At 47.8% G+C, this 20,340-nt stretch overlaps 1 protein-coding gene across 3 annotated transcripts in view; it reads right to left on the reverse strand.

Annotated features, from left to right (window-relative positions):
* The window catches only part of LOC115647216 (casein kinase II subunit alpha-like), a 46,529-nt gene that overhangs the window by 19,879 nt on the left and 6,310 nt on the right, over positions 1 to 20,340 (reverse strand). Inside the window, exons 3-5 of one of the 3 annotated variants that reach the window (XM_030554042.1) lie at positions 11,713 to 11,809; positions 4,045 to 4,179; positions 1,001 to 1,112 (exon numbers count right to left, since the gene is read on the reverse strand). In XM_030554042.1, coding sequence (XP_030409902.1) covers positions 1,001 to 1,112; positions 4,045 to 4,145 — 213 coding nt within the window. In that variant the 5' untranslated portion in view covers positions 4,146 to 4,179; positions 11,713 to 11,809. Of the gene's footprint in view, positions 1 to 1,000; positions 1,113 to 4,044; positions 4,181 to 11,712; positions 11,810 to 20,340 lie in introns of those variants that run through there. The other 2 variants (XM_030554043.1, XM_030554041.1) reach the window with 2 other exon arrangements.

The following is a 20,340-nucleotide window of genomic DNA, read 5'->3' on the forward strand; positions in this document are numbered from 1 at the left end:
CAAACCACTGAGCTATCCCTCCCCGCAGACGACCTCCTGACGTCCCTTCCAATCCTGATATTCTATGATTTCATGCTGGATTTGCAGGGCTGCTGTGACTTACTGAAATGGCAACTGAGGAGCCTCAGTGCTCACACGCCACTGCATTCGTAAACTCCACACACAGCACCGAGACGCAGCCATCTTCGGGGAGGAGAGTGGACGTTTCGGCCAAGTATATCATAAGAACATAAGAACGAACATACTGGGTCAGACTTAAGGTCCATCTAGCCCAGTATCCTGTCTTCCAACAGTGGCCAATGCCAGGTGCCCCAGAGGGAATGAACAGAGCAGGTAATCATCAAGTGATTCATCCCGTCAGCCACTCTCAGGTTCGGGCAAACAGAGGCTGGGGACACCATCCCTGCCCAGCCTGGCAAATAGCCGTTGGTGGACCTGTCCTCTGTGAATTTACCTTATTCTCTCTCAAACCCCGATATAGGCATGGCCACCCCCTACTCCTATAACCTTAGATTGCAGCGACAACAAGGCCTGGTGCCTCTGGTACTAAAGTCGTGGCTGTTTGTGTGTGGGGGGGGGGGGTGTCCCACAGCCCCTCCAAGTGGAGCAGAGACTGGCATGTGTTAATAGACACACCCATACCCCAGCCTCAGAAGCTCTGACAGTGAGTGCAGGGTAAGTGGATGGTGGAGAAGAGGGGCAAAGAGGGAACATGTGGGGTTTCAATATGAGGAGGAGCACAGGGAACGTGTGCTGATCTGCCCGCCCCTCCCACGGACTCTTCATCACATCAGCTCTCGGAGCTGTAGATAGGGAGAGGAGGATGGTTCAGACAATGAAAAGTTCTCCCTTCCCGTCTCATGACTACAGCCTTCCTCAGCAAAGGATCCATCACCCAAAGATCAGTAGCACACACCTCAAGTGCACAGGGAAGGGGTGAACAGGGAGCACCAGGTAGGGAACAGGATGGGGTTCACAGCCCCCTGCCCAACACACCCACCTTAAGGATTTTCACCACAACTTTCTCATTGTTGGTGATGTTGATGGCTTCAAAGACTTCACTGTATTTGCCACGGCCAAGTTTCCGCACAAGCTGGTAGTCGTCTTGGTTGCTGTACAAGGAGAAAAGAAAATGGAGGAGGAGAACCCACGTCAGAACTGAACAATGGGGGGAGGGATAGCTCAGTGGTTTAAGCATTGGCCTGCTAAACCCAGGGTTGTGAGTTCAATCTTTGAGGGGGCCACTTAGAAATCTGGGGCAAAATCAGTACTTGCCCCTGCTAGTGAAGGCAGGGGCTGGACTTGATGACCCTTCAAGGTCCCTTCCAGTTCTAGGAGATAGGATATCTCCATTAATTTAAAAAAAAACAAAAAAACAACCAGAGAGCAGCTCTTCCAAAGACTCTGGTGAGGGCAAGAGAACAGGGAGCTGTTCTGTAGCACACAGAGCTCCACAAATCCTAGACCTGGTGAAAAGGAATACTGCTCTCTTGCCTACCTCAAAGGGCTTTATGATTAGATACTAACAGAGAACACTTCACTCACCATCTCTGGGATGGGACACAACAGCTGCTTAACAGAGTGTAAGTTCACAAGTGTGTGTGCAGATTATTGCTGGAAGAATGCAGCTACCCCGATGGAATCCGCCCTGAGGGGCAACACTTCCATGCTGAAGGAGATGGTTCTGGCGATTCAAAAACTTGGCACTCTTCCCTTTCAGGAGCAGATGGAGTCAGGGCTCTTTGAGTCTATTGCCAGCTCCACCCTGAGGAGCCCTGAGCAATACGTCCCCTCTTTGTGCCTCAGTTTTGCCATCTACAAAATGGATAGTTGTGGGTTGTGAGGATTAATTCATTCCAAACTCCAACATCTACTGATGGAAGGCATTAAAAGAAGGCAAAGATTTACACAGTACTTGAAATGCAACGCTGCCCTCCTCTGGGCAGGGACCTGTCCATTTCTCTTTGTCTAGAAAGGGTCACGCACATCTGGAGCACTATAAAAATAATCTTACCAAGGGGGAATCAGGAAATAATAGGATAAATACCACCCAGAGAACCTGCATTTAAGTTAAATCATCAGGGTCTCATGAAATTCACCTGAGAGGACTAAAGGAACTAGCAAAGTGTTGGCAATTATTTCTGGTAAGTTAGGGAGGAAAGGCATAAAGCCTCCAAAGATCTGATATGAGTAAACAAGCTGGGGAAACACAGGGAACAACAGGCAGAGTGTTTGACGTCATACATTGCAAATTACCAGAGTCAAGAAAAGGAGCTGATCTCTCAACAGAGAGAAGCACGGGGAGACAAGTGAACAGCATGGACACACAAACCAACCATGTTAGGCTCAGCAAACGAAGAAAACATAGTGGGTTAATAATAATAATTGGAGCTATACCAATCTCCTAGAACTGGAAGGAACCTTGAAAGGTCATTGAGTCCAGCCCCCTGCCTTCACTAGCAGGACCAATTTTTGCCCCAGATCCCTAAGTGGCCCCCTCAAGGACTGAACTCACAACCCTGGGTTTAGCAGGCCAATGCTCAAACCACTGAGCTAGCCCTCCCCCTGCTGTGAGAGACAGCAGGCATCCCTTCTTGTTCAGTGGGAAACAAGCACAGGATGGGTCAGTATTAGGAAAAAGGTTAATTCTGAGCACAGTCTGAGTGACAGAACAAGCTGCCAAGGGAGGATGTGGAATTATCATCACCGGAGATACACAAGGCTTTCGATTACGTTCTCCAGGGGGCTGGCTGGCTGGCTGGCTCCGGAGATTAGGAATTGGACAAGAAACCATTCATCTCCAGGTCCCCGGTCCCAGTCCGGGCTGTTCAGTGGCCTGTAAATGAAATGAGTTTGGGGCTGGAGGTCTCTCTCAGTCCCGTTCCCAGTGGACAGAACAAACCCAACACTGCAGTTAGCACTGACTGTTGCCAGCCCCAGCACAGCAGAGTGGGCCTGCTCCCAGCTCACATGAAGTTTTAAGTGAAAAGCTAATGCTTGTTTTACTGCTTTACCTACAGTCACTAGCACTCAAAGAGCAGCCTACTCTCCCAGCGGGGAGAATTCCCACATTCCAAACCAGCCACACCCAAGACTGGCAAAGAGCCTCTCCACACGAGGGTCATTTTTCAAGCTTACCACTAGCTCCACTGACACTGGGAGCATTGGGAGCCCTGCAATAGGAGCACTGCTGGCTGCCAAGAGCATTTTCAGAGCTGTCATTTAGATCCTGGAGTTACAGGACTTGGTGCTGAAAACGAACGGGAGAGGCCACGGCATGCCTGTCTATACCTAAAGCTAACAGTCAGTTCAGCTCCACGGGCGTCAGCAATGATGGGAAAGTATCCGAAGCGCAGACAGAGCTGAAGAGACCAGCTCACAGCAATAGGGGCTTCAAAATGTGTTTGGAAAATTATTTACTATAACTTGATTTTCAGCTTCTTTTAAATTATAAAAGCCTACCAAAGCCCAAATCCTCAGTAACTCCGGCTACAGACTGTGCTCTGCAAACCCTAATCACAGCATTAGGCACTTGGGCCAATGTTTTCAAAGGCAGGTGCTTAAAGCTGGGCACCAAAATGAAAACGGCTGAATGTTCAGAGGTGCTGGGGACCTGGAATGGCGGGTGCTCAGCACCTCTGACAGCTCAGCCACTTATTGCTAGTGTTCTATCCACTAGCAGTGACCTAGGAGAGCGCTCACTGGACCAGGACTCTGGAGACCTGGGTTCTTCACCCTGCTTTGCCACCAGCAAGCCAAAGCCCTTCCCTGTGCCTCAGTTTCCCCGTCTCTAAAAACGGGGTAATGATAACGATCCAAGATACCTCCTTTCTGAAGTGCTTTGAGATCTAGTGCTGAAAAGTGCTGGGTAAGAGCTAGGCATCATTATTATTAAAGTGCTTAAATATGTATTTCAGAAGCCTAACTTTAGGCCCCATTTGACAACATGGGCCATTGATATTATGGCGCAAAGCAACCTAGAAATACCACAAGCCAGTAATCTGGGAAAGAAGTCCCTGGGGTTTCCCTTGACCCCAGTCATACCCCCATTCCACGACGTGTGACTCGTAGTCCCAGTACTCGCGGGGTCTCTGAGTGTTCACATCTGCATAGACCCTGGCTCGACTCGGCACTGGGCCCGACATGCTTCCACAGACAGAGGGTCAGCACCTCAATCACCTTAAAAGATATAAATACAAACCAATTGAAATGAGAATCAAACTCCCCAGCGAAAGGAAAAAGGAGGCTAAGCATGTAAATTGCTAGACGGGAAGGGGTCTATGGAGAAAGGAGCCGAGGAGCACACACAGGACTAGCAGTGGTTGTATTTCCAGGACAGAGGCTAGACACGTTCCTAGCTGCCAGTGGCACTGTGCTCCAGCTCTACTCCAAAACAGGGAAGAACCAGCATCTCACCCCTTCGAAGCATCACCCGTTCAGGTCAGCAGCACTGCAGCATGTGTGCAAGAGAACGAAGGAAGCCCACACTCCTGCTGCTGGCCAGATTCCGGCCTCCTCTCAGAGACAAGACCTGGGCTGTGCTGAACTGACAGCTCTTTTAGCCTCTGGCAGCACACGCACTCCCTCCTCCCTGCCCCAAGCACACTCGCTATCCACCCAGGGGCCCAATTAAGCTAACAGCACAAACCTCCCTCCACTGGTCCCCAGTTTCAAGAGCTCCACAGCAATTAAGAACAAGCACCACCAAATCCTCACGGACCCAGTCTGCGGCCATCTGAAAGCTGCTTCCCCAAAGGAGAAAGCCAGAAAAAGGAAGAGCCTGGAAAAAGCTGCCAGCACCAGGCTAGCATACAAACCACAAGCAGAGGTAAAACTCAGATCTGTCTCAAGACTGGAAGGTTTACATCACGGGCAGCTCCCAAACCGCCCACCCCAGAGCACTACTGGAAAAGGCCACATCTTCTGGGCCTAAACTACAGCAGGTCCCAGCCATCCATCCTGTCTGCCGGGAGGCCAGCTTGCAGAGACGAACCCCATGTAATGCTCCATTACAGCCGCAGCAACCCAAATGAGCAATTATCATGTCTCCTCATTCCGCTTAGCTGGAGTGGTCCTCGGCAAGGAGCCTGCCTACCTTCCTGCTCAGGCACCCTATGGTAACTGGCCCCTTCTCCAGGCAGGAAGAAAGGCAAGAATGGCCTCAGGGCAGGTCACCACACCCTTTCCTTAGGGTCAGGGCGAGCAGTTCCTTGACTCTCCCCAGGCCTACTGTGCCTGGTCCCAGCTGGTTTAAATGCAGCCTCTGTACACTGCACCTGTATGCTGACAATCCAGCACAACCAGGAATAATTAAGGTGTCCACTGGCACAAGCCCCAGGAAGAAGGGGTTTCAGTGAAACCCAGTAACCATCATGACCCTGAACCATAGGTCTAGGCAATGAGGAGGGACAACCGGTCACCTTCTTTCAGAACTCACAAATGGACTGAGAGAGTCACCAGAACCTAACCGAGTGGGGAACTCAAACTTCGCTACAGCGGGGACTCCACTGATGAGTTATCAGGAGCTCAACGCCCCTACTGAAACGGTGTCAAATGGAAACATCTATAAACAGAGATACAGGGACCAAGGCAACTACAGTTCCCAGCACCCAAAAGATGAAGAGTGAACTCTGCATGAGAAGACCTGCAGTCTCCCATCTTGCCAAGCAGGAGGATAAAAATCAATGATTTAAAAAAAAAAAACCTGACTTTTTTTATTTAAAAATTGGATTTTTTGATAAAATGCTTTTTGAGGAAAAACTCTACCTAAAGATAGTTTTAGTTAAGTATATTATAGCTCAAAGATCCCCTCATGGAATCAGGTTTCAGAGAGGTAGCCGTGTATAGGGATTATGAACTCTAATTTTATAGCATGAGACAATATAATCAGATAATGGTTCAAGAAAAGTTTGGTAAATGAGTTCCAGTAGTTCCTGGATTAGGGACCCAATCTTATGGGGTTCCAGGGGCTTCTGTATCGATTATTTAGGTTAATCTTTCTATCTACCCAATGGGACACTGTGCTCAGTCTAGAACAGGTTGGATGGGTGGGCGGTTCTGAGGGGGGCAGTCAGGGGACAGGAAGTGGGAGGGGCCAGATAAGGCGCAGGGACCAGGCTGTTTTGGGAGGCACAGCCTTCCCTACCCAGCCCTCCATACAGTTTTGGAACCCCAATGTGGCCCTCGGGCCAAAACGTTTGCCCACTCCTGGGTTAGACAATGTGTCTTCAGAGGTAATATGCTTGTTAACAGTAAAAATGTTTTTAAATAAATGAATAACTAGATAAATAAAGGCAGGACAGATTTGATTTAAATCGATTTTATTTAAATCATGATTTAAATCATCACTAGGCAGGAAGACTCAATTTAATCATGGTTTTCTACATAAAAGTGCATTCTTGTTGATTATATCCTTAATACATATCCTTCACAACTCAGAGACAGAGGTAGGTTACATTTTCAGAAGGTACACACAATACATTTTTAAGTGATTTATTTTGACAACTTTTCAGATTAGTTTTACAGCTCTATCAGAAAATGAATGTTTGGTTATTTCATTTACCAAAGGTAATTGAAGCAGATATTTATGAAGTCATTGGGAGATGAACTATCTCCAATTCAACAGGTTAATCATTAATATTTAGAGGATTTCCTTGCCATGCTGTATTAGGAGGAGAACATCACCAGACATTTACATTGTTTTATTAAACTAAAACACAATGTTATGTATTCTGGATTTTTTTCTTCAACAGCAAACATATAATATTTTAACAAAACAAGCATATGAATTTCCGAATTAAGTTAAACATTCAAGTTTTTTAAAATCAGGCTTGTTTTTGTTAAAATTGTTTTTAAGTAAAATAATTAAATGAAAATTTTTAAAAAAAATTTAAATCAACTTTGCAGCAGCTGCTCTGAAAAAAGTGGGAGGAACCGAGCTAACCCTCCCGCAAGACGTGCGATGGAACTCAGCAGTGGACTGTTCTGAACACTATATCAAGCACTGGCCTAATCCAATGACAGTTTCTGAACAAAAATGTGAAAAAACAGATGTCGCCGTCACAGCCAAAGTTCTCAAGATTGGGCTTAAGAGAAATGTTGAACACATGCTGAGTACCCTGAAGCCTATTTCTGTGGCCTTGAACAAAATGCAGGGAAATCGCTGTTTTATTGCTGACACTGCTGAAATTTGGAAGGAATTGAGTGAGATCTTAACGAGAGAAATATGCAATGACAGAGTTACATTACAAGCATTAAAAAAAAATGAATGGGAGAAGCACTATCTCCATTTTCTTGCAAATATTCTCAATACTCAGTACCAGGGTCAAACCTTAACCGGTGAAGAAGAGCTGGCTATGACATGGACATCCAGCAATCATCCCTCCATAATGCCAGCTACAATAAACTTCAGAGCTAAGAGTGAACCATTCAAGAAACATATGTTTGCTGATATTTTAAAGAAAGTCACAGTAGTGAACCGCTGGAAGTCACTTAAGCACTTGGATTCAGAGACTGTTGAAGTGATAATCTGACTTTTAACAGCAGTAGCTTCTTCTGTCAGTGTAGAAAGAATATTTTCTTCCTTTGGACTAATTCATTCCAAGCTGAGAAATCGTTTGGGACCTGAAAAAGCAGGAAAGCTTGTTTTTCTTTTCCAGATTATGAACAAACAGGAAAATGAAGGTGAAGACGACTGAGTTAGCTGCAGAAACCAATATTTTAAGTTTCTCATGTTGACCTGGCTGACGCAGTCAATTTAATTTTAGGGATTTTTTAAAAATATTTCTTTTAACTATTTTAGGTAAAAACAATTTTAACAAAAACAAACCTGATTTTAAAAATCTTGAATGTTTAACTAAATTCAAACATTCATATGCCTCTTTTGTTAAAATATTATATGTTTGCTGTTGAAGAAAAAAATCCAGAATACATAGCATTGTGTTTTAGTTAAATAAAACAACTTAAATGTCTGGTGATGTTCTCCTCCTAACACAGGATGGAAAGGAAATCCTCCAATTATTAACGATTAACCTGTTGAATTGGAGATAGTTCACCTCCCAATGACTTCATAAATATCTGCTTCAATTTTTGGTAAATGAAATAACCAATCATTTTCTGATAGAGCTGTAAAACTAATCTGAAAAGTTTTCAAAATAAATCACTTTAAAAATGTATAGTGTGTATTTTTCTAAAAATGAAACCTACATCTATCTCTGAGTTGTGAAGAATATGTATTAAAGTTAAAACAACCAACAAGAATGCACTTTTATGTAGAAATCCATGATTAAATAGTCTTCCTGACTAGTGATTTAAATCATGAATTAAATCAAATCCATCCAGTTTTTTATAGTGTCCTCCAATATCCCTTCCTCACTGCGGAAATGTCCAGAATTTTATCTGAAAAGTGCCAAGGTGGAGGGAGCCCAGACCTCTGCTGACCACCAATTCAAACCACCATCTGCTGGAGTCTGGCCAAAATACCAGCCTCTTCACCACCCTGGACCTTCCTCTCTGAAAGGGGCCCGCACCCCCAGCAGAAAGCACTTCTCCTCTCACCTGGATGGCCCAATCAGCAACTGTCCCTGGAAACATGACACTGCTTCCCTTTCCATAGGACCCTGCACCAGTGCTACAAGCAGGAATTTATGATGCACATTAGTTTCCAAGGTAAGAGATATCACACCCAGAAGGGTCAAGCTGGATGGAGGAAAAGCCCTTACTCGAGGGGCAGCCAAAATCTGGTCCAGGTCGGCCTTCCTGTTTAACCAAGATGTGGCCTGTGGAGAGTAGAGATCCCACAAGCAATCCTCCATCTGGATTCTAATGCCCTGGCCTTGTTCTGTACTGGTCTCCAGGGGCTACACTTCCACACACGGCTTTGGAGCGTGGAGCAGCTCCAGGGCAGTGGAGCTGCAGGCTTTTGCCTGGAGCTGGAGCCGAGCCGGAGCACAGGGCTGCAATGGGCCCCAGTGCCCTACCCTGCTCCATCCCCCAGGAGGCAGGAAGCTGCTGATTAACTGCTCCGTGTGTGGCTTCAAAGCCTGGACTCTGAACAGGAAAGAGCAGCTTGCTTAGTTCAAAGGCGAGTGGCTGAGAGGCAGTGATGAAAAGCTTGTCCTCAGCACACGCTCATCCATGCCGTCCCACTCAGCGAGCACAGCACTACACAAGCCAGGCTGGAGCCGCACAGCTCTGACAGCCAGGCCCTCCCAAGCCCTAGCAAGGCTGAATCCAGAAGCAGGGGTTGAGGAAGGATTTCCTAAGAGATGAGGGAGGAGCATTTTCCAGCAAATGCCTGCAGCCTGAGGGCACTCTTCCCAGAGCCCAGCTCTCTGCAGCCACCTCCTCATTAACTGCACGATGGGACCCAGGAGGGCTTCCCCCCAACTTCTGCGTAGCACAAAGACCTACACAGACAAACTCAATTCAGCTGCCCTTCTCTGAGGAATGAGGCTGCAGCACCAGAACGCTGCCCAGCCAAGGGAGCCCTATTGCAACTGAGGATTGCCCTGAATCTGAGAGATATCAAACAGGTTACACCTGCCCTCCCCTTTGATGTAGTCCCTGAACATCACTGCTCCCAGCATGCAGTGTAGCCTAGCTACCCAAATCAAGACAAGACACTGAACGCTGGGACCTGCAGTCACAAGGATGGCAGTGGTCTGCCCTATTTCCCTCATGGTCGGCATGTCTGCTGGGTGGGCTTGTTACTCCAACCAAGAGGCCAAATCGGAGGGGGGGGGGTCCAGAGACAGTGGCTCTCTCCAGTGACCCCAAAAGGAAGCCCGCACTCAGCTGGGGGTGACTCAGCAGTCCCGAAGCACTGCAGCCTTGTGGGCACCCATCCTTTAAAGGGTCATCTACACAGCTGTGACAGCACTGGAGCCCCAAATCCTGCCTGGAATTATTTCCTTTCAGGCACAGGATTTGCCTAAGCAGCTCCCCAGGCAGAGAGAACGTGTCCCCAGCCCTCCTCTGAGGAATTCGGCTACGATTCCTCCCCGCACTGTGGGACCCAGGACTGACATTTAGGAAGCACATGCGCTCCTCACTCCCATGAGCCGGATCTTAGATAAGCGCCTGAGGTAAGAGATGGATGAGATCTGTCTGGCTTAGGGTTCTTCACTGTCACCCGTCACGGCAGGATTCCAGCACTTCCATGTCAACCAACAGCAATCGTGGAGTCCCCAGCAGACTCCATGGAGTATCCGGCACTTCTCTCTCACTGAGGCAGAGCTCTGCTAGGGGTACACTTCTGTTTTGGTTGGTTGATCTGTTTATAACAGGTTTTGTTTGGGTAGGTGGGACTGTCAATATTCTGAGCCATTCTGAGGGTGGAACGGCTTTTGCAAAGAGAAGGCTTTGCAGCGTTTCACAGAGACAGTCTGACTCTGGCTCCAGCTCCCCTACTCTGCTCTGGAAGTTCATTGCATAGCCAGAGTCCCTTGACTGAACACTTTGTCCCTGGCACTCACACGCTTCACCCTGGGCTTTGTGCCCAGCATGGTCCTAGAGGAGCAGCTATCGCAGCGGTTTATAGATCAAAATTCTGTCATTAATGTAGCTGAGGCTTGATCCATTCATTGCTTTGAAGATTAGGAAACTGAGACCGGAAGATGACTGGGAACCAGAGGAGCGATTTCAGTACGAGCCTGATGGGCTCACAGCATCTCAGACAATGGAAGAGGAAGGCAGCCTCATTCCTTACCACCCAGAGCCCATGCACTATCTTTACATTCAGCTTCAGACGCCGTGAATCACAGTGATCCAACCTGGAAGTGATAAATGTACGAATCACTGCAGGCCGGCCCTGGCCTTGAGGAAGGAACAAAGTTTCTTAGCAAGGTGGAGGGGAAGGAAGACATTAGGACTATCCCTCTGCAAGAACACGCCACAGTCCCTAAGACAGGGGTGGGCAAACCTTTTGGTCCAAGGGCCACTTCTGGGTATAGAAATTATGGCAGGCCATGAATGCTCATGAAATTGGGATTGAGGTGCACACGGGGGTGAGAGCTCTGGCTGGGGGTGCAGGCTCTGGAGTGGGGCCAGAAGTGAGGAATTCAGGGTGCAGGAGGGGGCTCTGGGCTGGGGCAGGGAGGATGGAGGGGAGGGGAGGGCTCAGGCTGAGGGTGAGAGGTTTGGGGTGTAGGATGGTGTTCCAGGCTGGGACTGAGGGGTTCAGAGGGCAGGAGGGGGATCAGGGATGGGGCAGAGGGTTGGGGCATGGGTGGTGCCTCAGGGGTGCAGGCTCCAGGCGGTGCTTACCTCAAGCAACTCCCAGAAGCAGTGGCATATCCTCCTCTCTGGCTCCTATGCAGAGGCGCAGTCAGGCGGGTCTGCTGCATGCTGCCCCATCCGCAGGCACTGCCCCTGCAGCTCCCATTGGCTGTGCTTCCTAGCCAATGGGAGCTGCAGAGGTGGTGCTTGGGGCAGGGAGAGCATGCGAAGTCCCCTGGCTGCCCCGATGTGTAGGAGCCAGAGCGGGGACATGCCACTACTTCCGGGAGCCGTGCGGAGTGGCCCCCGATCCTCCTCCCCAGCGGAGCTCAAGGGCTGGATTAAAACAGCTGGCAGGCCAGATCCGGCCCACAGGCCACAGTTTGCCCAGCCCTGCCCTAAGAGATTCCAATAGTCTGCACGCAAATGGGCACATACACACACAACATTTGCATGATGGGAGCCTACTTGAGACACAAGAGGCAACAAGCCCACCTGGAGAAGTGATCACCATTCGAGGAATTCATTCAGGAGCCCTTTGCCTCCTGGCAGCACATCACTGGACTGCAGATTCTGTCCCTCATCTCCGAGCCTAAGACAATGCATTTAATACATAACATGATGATGCCTTGCTCATGGCACAGGGCCACAAATAGTCCATGATCATCCCACATTAGAAAATAATAAATGAAGCGCCCTCAAAAGTAGGCACTCAACCTCAGGAAGGAACGATTAGGATCCAGGTTACCAACCCAAACGCACTTCATCTTTACTTCCACATTTAACCAAACAACAATTTACATAGGTTCATGAGGTGCATTTTGCCTAAAGTAGGGAATCTGCATCCCAGAGCTCTGGCCCCAGGATTCATCCTGCCTCCCCTACAGACGCTGACTACTCTGGCTTCCTGACTCTCCCGTGTCCATGGCGCAGGTGAAAACGAGGAGGAGATGGTGCCTGTGTGCTACATATGCAGCTATCTGAGATTATCCCAAAAGGGAGGCTCACAGGTAAATCACCAGCACACATTTGTTCTTCAAAACTCTCACTGGAGGTGCATGTATTAAAATTCAACACGAGAGCTTAAGGAGCAAGATAAGATTCAACCCATGTGAAAGGAGAGGTAGCTCCTTTAAGTCTTATTCACTGCAAAACAGCATGTCAGACTGACAACTGTGATGTGCTCACTTAAGGGACCCTATCCCAGTCAGGCGAGGAGACATTGTTAAGACTGAGGTGGGAACATTAACTCTCAGCTCCTGACTTTTGTGCAATTAAAATCTCAGAATGTGGCAGTAACGGGTTTTTTTGGCTATACAATTCCCGTTTGTAACTGAATTATTTAGGGTAGCATGGAGGCAGACGTAGGAGAAATGGAACAGAATGAAGGGAAATGTAGGCAGAAAATCAGAAAAACTCTCCTGACCCGGAGATGTATTAGTGCAGCAGAATTCTCTCGCCAGGGAAGGAGGGAAGCCCCAAACTGAACAAAGCACTAGAGAATAGATTACACAGAACAATCCTTTCCTGGCCTAAGGGGATAAGACTGCATGGGACTCAATAGACTTCTCCCTATCTGATTTCTATGAGTAAACGAATTCTGCTGGGACCAATCGCTACAATCAGAAAAACAAAGGCAAACGAAGGTATCTTTCTATTTGTTGCCATGCCAGGAGAGTCGTACTAAGGGAACTTGGGTTGGCCGTTGCTGGACAACATGCACAACTCCAATTTAAGGCTCGTGAACTGAAGGCGTCTGGTCCATAAACTATGAAAACAGAGCAGACCAGCTTCATGTGGAAGCCGGAGGCTCTCCTCAGAGCTGGCTACTCAGAGAAAGAGCTCACTAGGCAAGGTCTGTCTTGGCTATTTCTCTTCCAGCCCTCGGGGGAAGGTTATAATTCTTAGTTACCATTAAGATGCATGGTCAAAACCAGCTCACCAACTTCCACAGTGCAGCCCACAGTTTCCCTCACATTCATTAATCTTAGGTACTTATATGGCCCCGATTATCATAGTATCTGAGCGCCTCACAAACGTTAACGTCTTTATTCTCTCACACACCATGTGAGACAGGGCAGAGCTAACACTCACATTTTACAAATAGGAAACTGAGGCCCAAAAGAACTAAGTGCCTTGCCCAAGCTCACAGAGGAAGTCTGGAAACTGAGCCCAGATCTCCAGAGTCGCAGGCTCACTTCCCTCACATTTAAAATTAACCTCAGGCCCATGGGGCCAGCAAGTTCTGCCCCTCATGTAAGGGTGTAACGATCTCCCTAGTTACATGATAAGATTCCTAGTTCTAGCCCTCTGTCTTCCCTGTTGTATAGAGTTAAACTAGAAGAAGAGGGGGTGGGGGACGGCTTGCCTCTTGGTCTTTTGCCAGGAGACCAAGCCCACCAGATGATCGGATGGAAAGCACCATCATGTGCAAGAGGAGCCTGGCAAGACTCAGACGCTGAGCAAAACTGCAGTAGCTTAACTAACTCATTGAGAGAATGCGCCGCACACCATGGGAGCATCAGCCACTCCCATTCAAACTATATGGGGAAGGAGAAATTTAGGGGACCCGCACTGAGATGGTGCGACTGAAATCCTACGCCTTCCGTGAAGTTAGCAAATGGACAGCGTGGTGGTACAGGATAGCCAAAGAAAGCTGGAGCTGTATTTCACTGAGGTTAGATGCTCTGTCAGACCCAGAGTAGTCTACCCCCCCACCAGGAACTCACGCAGGATTGCTCCCTAGAACGCAATTAATCCGTGTCTTTCCCCAAATCAATGTTTCCAATCCCAAGACCTCTGCAGGGTCTCCCGTGCTGTTGATCAGAGGGAATAGGTTTCAAAGAGCAAGGAGTCAAAAGGCTGAAGTGCACAGGGGTAGAGGTCCATATGAACCAACCCTTCAGGAGTCCTTTCCCCTGAACTTTGAGAACCCCATCTCTCAGCACTACTGCTACAAAACAGCGGGGGAGGGGGGTCTCATGTTTATTTTCTCTCTTTCAAGCAGCAGCTCAAGCTTAGCAGGATGTGGAATGCCCTGGGGAAAGGGATTGCCACATTCAGAGACTGACACCGCATCTGAGGAGCATAAATGCAGTTGTAAACCTCATCCTCTCTGCCTTGAAGGTCAACAAAGGGTGATGATCTTTTGGTGACCTAGCATCGATCATCAGACAAGTTCTCTAACTATGGCCTCAGGTTCCTTCTGGGCCTCAATACCAGGGCGACAGAAGGCCCAAGCACTGTTTGAAATTTCTAGATTGTCGGGCAACACTAATCACTACAAATGCTGTGAACATTACGTATTTTTTCTCCACTGCCAGGTGCCTCTCAGCTGGCCAGTCCTCCACAATTCACAGCTTAGATCATTACTGGAACTATTCGGGACTGTGAATATCTGTATAAAACCAGAATGATTCCAATCAGCTCCAGAATCTCACCCCTCTCAAACAATACAGCTACCAACCTACTTCTCAGAGTGTCACTTGTATCCAAAACAGCCTCTCAGAACACCAAGAACCAAATAACAGACACAGGCCTGAAAACAATACCTTCCTTCTCGGAACTCAGCCCATTTGCACAACTGAAAACCTTGAAACCACCACAAAAAAACTCAAACTCAAACCATGGGCTGCCACTGTAATCCATGACCTTGGCTCGTGAAAGAGACCAGGGTCACCCAGAGGATTCAAGGGGCCTGGGGCAAAGCAATTCCAGTGGTCCCTTCCATATTGCCCCACTTGCTCCCCCCACCACAGGCGGCCCTGGGAAAAATAAACCTTCCACATCTCAGCACAAACCCAGTTGTGAGAAAACTTCTTTCCAGGTATCACTGGTTCTCAGCATCAGCTAGTGCTAAAAGGTACTAAAGCTCATTAAAAGGGTTGGACAAATATTTTCCGTCAAAACTTTTTTTGGATCGAAAACTAGGGGTTTTTAAAAAGCATTAAAAAATCACAGACATCGCCTCCTTTCCTTCAAAATTTGTTGTGGTTTTTTTAATTGAAAAGCTGAAATTAGTCTGCCAAAACCTGAATATGGTTTGGGGTTTCAGAAGTGTGTGGCCAAATATTTGCTGCTTGCTGTGTTTGATTGTTTAAAGAAACAATAAAAAAATTCTGCTTAAAAAAAATCAAAAACTTTTGAACCATCTCAGCTTGTGACCAAACGCCTGAGCCCATCCAGTCAGAGATTTTTCCAGGGTTCTGATACTCTGCTAGTTTCCTTGACTCATATCTGTCTCCATAACTTGGGTTCATTTAGGTTAAAACATAAGAACAGCCATACTGGGTCAAATCAAAGGTCCATCCAGCCCAGTATCTGTCTACCGACAATGGCCAATGCCAGGTGCCCCAGAGGGAGTGAAGCTAACAGTTAATGATCAAGTGATCTCTCTGCTGCCATCCATCTCCACCCTCTGACAGACAGAGGCTAGGGACACCATTCCTTACCCATCCTGGCTAACAGCCTTTATCTGTTTCCTAGAGACTGGCTCCATGGGGTCCCTCACAAACTGGAGACGTTACTGTGGGTTTGTCTTCAGTAGAGCGTATGTACCTACTCCATGAACTGAGCATTTGAGCTTGTTCCAGAATCTGGGATGAGCCTATGTTGTGAAAACCGAAATGCTCAAAATAGCACATGCATGTGAATGGACACAGGGTGCTAACATTAAATTACCCCAGGGGTCTCAAACTAGGGGTTGGGACCCCTCAAGGGGTCATGAGGTTATTACTGGGGGTCGCGAGCTGTCAGCCTCCACCTCAAACCCCGCTTTGCCTCAATCATTTGTAATAGTGTTAAATATACAAAAAAAGTGTTTTCAATTCATAAGGGGGGGGCGGTCACCCTCAGAGGTTTGCTACGTGAAAGGGGTCACTAGCACAAAAGTTTGAGAACCACTGAATTAACCCCTCTGAAGCCTCAGGGAATGCAGGGGAGGGGGGTCTCCCTTGGTAGGGCTGGGAAGGATATTGCTCTTCTCATGTGACCCCTCCCCTAGTGACTAATTTTAAATGAAGCTACCCTCCCCTGACATGAATCTTCCTACGGCACTGAAATGAAATACAGACTATAACTTGGCATTTGAGAAGTGAAAGGGATGGTAGTCCTAATGGAAAAGCTAACAGCTTGGCTCTTCTGCAAGCCTCAAACTGCTGAATGAGCTTTAGGGTAGGGAAGGCTGTGCCTCCCAAACAGCCTGGCCCTGCCCGCTATCCGACCCCCACCCACTTCCTGCCCAACTGCGCGCCCCCCTCAGAATCCCCGACCCATCCTGCTCCTTGCCCCCTCACCGTTCCCCAGAGAGCCCCCACCACCACCACCCCGGGACCCCACCCCTGCTCCCTGCCCCCTGACTGCCCCGACCCCTATCCACCCCCCCATTGAGTCCTGACAGACCCCCAGAATGCCCATGATCCAAGCCCTCCGTTCCCTGGCCCCCACCGCAACCTCTGCCCCTCCCTGTCCCCTGGACTCCCTGCTCCTTATCCAACCACCCCCCCGGCCCCGTACCCCGGCTCCTCCCTCACCCAGAGCCTCAGCACGTTGCATCCAGCAGCGTCCCTGAACAGCGGGACAGCGTGGCTCTGGCAGGGCCTGAGCTTCCCCCGCTCAGAGCCGCGTGGTAAGGGGGTGGGGCTGCGAGCTCCAGCGGGGCCTGAGCTCGCAGCCCTGCCCTCTTACCACGCGGCTCTGAGTGGGGTGGAGCTCAGGCCCCGCCGGAGCCACACTGCAGCGCTGTCCAGGGACGCTGCTGGATGCGCGGAGGCTCCGGGAGAGGGGCGGGAAGCAGCTCTGGATAGCTTTACGTCACCAAGAAAAATATTCTCTGACGCCACGGGGTTTTTTCTTATTTCAGCTCCGTCAACAGGGAATCATGCTTAGATTTCAAATAATTGCAGCTTAAACATTTTCGTGTTCCTGCCTTTGAAAACTGCCTCCTGCATGAGCTAATGTCAAAGCCTTGCTACAGTTCACACATTGTGGTATAGGGTGATTTCACTGCGTGCACAGACAAAACCATCAGTCAGACATATACAAATATTTCAGAAGGGAGAGATTGTAAGTATTTTAATCTCAAAAAGTCCTTAATTGATTCAAGATGTTCAGAAAACAGTCATGGTGGCAATGAGGCTTCACTGAAAGTCTTTGAAATCTTGAGGAATTCTATGTTTTTCGTGGGGGGAGTTTACAAGGGGGATCAAAATCGGCCTTATAAAGGGGCAGTGGTGGCAACCAAGGGCCCTGATTCTGCCCTGTGATGCCCACAGACAGAGCTCTGGTGGGCACAGAATCCTATCTGAAAAATGACAGCCCCCAACAGCACAGCACCTCCTACGCCACGCTGAGGCACTGAGAGACAGTAGGTATAGGGGAAAGTACTCCAACGTCGGAGTTTTGACTGGTAGCTTGAGTCAGGATTCCTAAGGACATCCCTAGCTCTGCCACCAACTCCATCTCTGACCTCAGGCACTTCAGTGACTCAGTTTCCTCATCTGTAAAATGGGAATAATGACAGTTACCGACCTCACAGAAATGTTTTAACAATTCACAAATGAATGTTTGCGAAGGGGTTTGAGACCCTTGCATAGAAATTAATATAGATTATGATTTATAGTTGTATTGCTGCAGAGTCTAAAAGCTTCAATTAGGGAACTATAGTGCTAGGCACTGTGCTCAGACATAACAATATTATGAGTAATATTGCAGTACAATCCTCTTCAGGGGGCCTGCAAAGATAGTAAAATGACTTGTGCCCTTTATGATCTACAAAGAAACAATGAAAATCAATTCTACATATCTTTTCCGCTTGTTATTTTTCATTGGAAATTCATGTCTCATCTACCCTTTTCCCCTAGAACAGAGGTTCTCAAACTGTGGTCTGTGGATCACCAGTGGTCCACGAGCTCCATTCAGATGGTTCGCAGTTAGTTCCATCTAAGGTGCATGCCTGGGTGTCTGCACACAAGAGAATGAAGGGCCACCCACCTAATTAGTGGAGCTGCCCAGGCATGGCTCCACTAATTATGTGCCTGGACCCTGGAGAAGACGCACATGTAAGGTGAGGTGGTGGCCTTGGGGCAAATAGGGGGTAGGTGGGTGGGAGGGGTTAATGGGGTGAGAAGAGGGGGTGGGGGGAATTTGGGACGTCCAGGGCTGAGGTGGCCAGAGAAAGAGGCAACTTTCCCCAGCTCCAGAGTTGCAGCTACTGGGGAGAAACGGCCCTTCTTCCCAGCCCCAGCTCAGGGCTGCTGCGGCAGGGCAGAGAGGGCACATCCATCACATTAGAAAGGTAAGGCTACTGATATTAAAATATGAGTTGTGGGCTTTTATTTGCAGAACAAAAAAGGTTTATTATTATTCAGGGTTTTCTTATATAGCGCTTTTATCCAAAGCGCTTTATGATAGTTAGCTCACGGTACAGACAACACTTGGAAATATCATTAAGTGGTCCACCGAGATCCTCAGGAATTTTCAAATGATTCATGAAAAAAAAGTTTGAGAACCACTGGCCTAGAAGATTCTATGAAGGTCTAGAAAACTGATAACATGACATCAGTGAGGCCATCCAGTTAAACCTGAACGGGGAAGTGATTTGAATTCAGTGCTGCTCACGCTCTGCCCCTTTGTCTATCTCTGTTAACATCTATTCATAAGCTCCTCTCTCGACACTTGACTTTGTTAAAGATTCAACAGCCCCAAAAGTCCTCCAGAAGAACTGGGTATCAACACACTCAGACATTCCAGAGATTTCTAAAGTTTAAAAAAAAAAAATATCCCTGGAAAAACATTTTTTAAAACCCTTTCAGGCTTTCTCTACACATTATGAAAGCCCAGTTGAGTGACCACCTTTAATTGAGATTTCAACCAAGGACACTCCACTTGTCATAATAAATATTAAAAATAAATAAGAACATAAGGACTAGACTGGGTCAGACCTATGGTCGAGATAACCCAGTATCTTGTCTTCTGACAGAGGCCAATGCCAGGTGCCCCAGAGGGAATGAACAGAACAGGGAATCATCAAGTGATCCATCCCATCGCCCATTCCCTGCTTCTGGCAAACAGAGGCTAGGGACACCATCCCTGCCCATCCTGGCTAATAGCAACTGATGGACAATCCCTCTTTAACTTATCTAGTTCTTTTTTTAACCCTATTATAGTCTTGGCCTTCACAACATCCTTTGGCAAAGAGTTCCACAGGTTGACTGGGCATTGTGTAAAGAAATACTGCCTTTTTTTTCTTTTAAACCTGCCTCTTATTAATTCCATTTGGTGCCGCTGGTTTCTGTGTTATGAGAAGGAGTAAATAAGTCTTCCTTATTTACTTTCTCCACGCCCATCATGATTTTATAGACCTCTAGCATATCCCCCCCTTAGTCGTCTCTTTCCCAAGCTGAAAAGTCCCAGTCTTATTAATTTCTCCTTATATGGAAGCTGTTCCATACCCCTAATCATTTTTGTTGCCCTTTTCTGAACCTTTTCAAATTCCAGTACATCATTTTTGAGATGGGGTGACCACATCTGCACACAGTATTCAAGCTGTGGGCATACCATGGATTTATATAGAGGCATTATGATATTTTCTGTCTCCTTATTTATCCCTTTCCTAATGATCCCCAACATTCTGTTGGCTTTTTTGACTGCCGCTGCACATTGAGCAGATGTTTTCAGAGAACTTTGCACAATGACTCCAAGATCATCGAATCATAGAGTATCAGGGTTGAAAGGGACCTCAGGAGGTATCTAGTCCAACCCCCTGATCAAAGCAGGACCAATCCCCAACTAAATCATCCCAGCCAAGGCTTTGTAAAGCCTGATCTTAAAAACCTCTAAGGAAGGAGATTCCATCACCTCCCTAGGGAACCCATTCCAGTGCTTCACCACCCTCCTCGTGAAATAGTGTTTCCTAATATCCAACCTAAACCTCCCCCACTGCAATTTGAGCCCATTGCTCCTTGTTCTGTCATCTGCCACCATTGAGAACAGCCGAGCTCCATCCTCTTTGGAACCCCCTTTCAGGTAGTTGAAAGCAGCTATCAAATCCCCCTCACTCTTCTCTTCTGCAGACTAAACAATCCCAGTTCCCTCAGCCTCACCTCATAAGTCATGTGCTCTAGC

This window comes from Gopherus evgoodei, chromosome 2 (genome assembly GCF_007399415.2).
Source record: "Gopherus evgoodei ecotype Sinaloan lineage chromosome 2, rGopEvg1_v1.p, whole genome shotgun sequence".
Taxonomy (NCBI): Eukaryota; Metazoa; Chordata; order Testudines; family Testudinidae; genus Gopherus; species Gopherus evgoodei.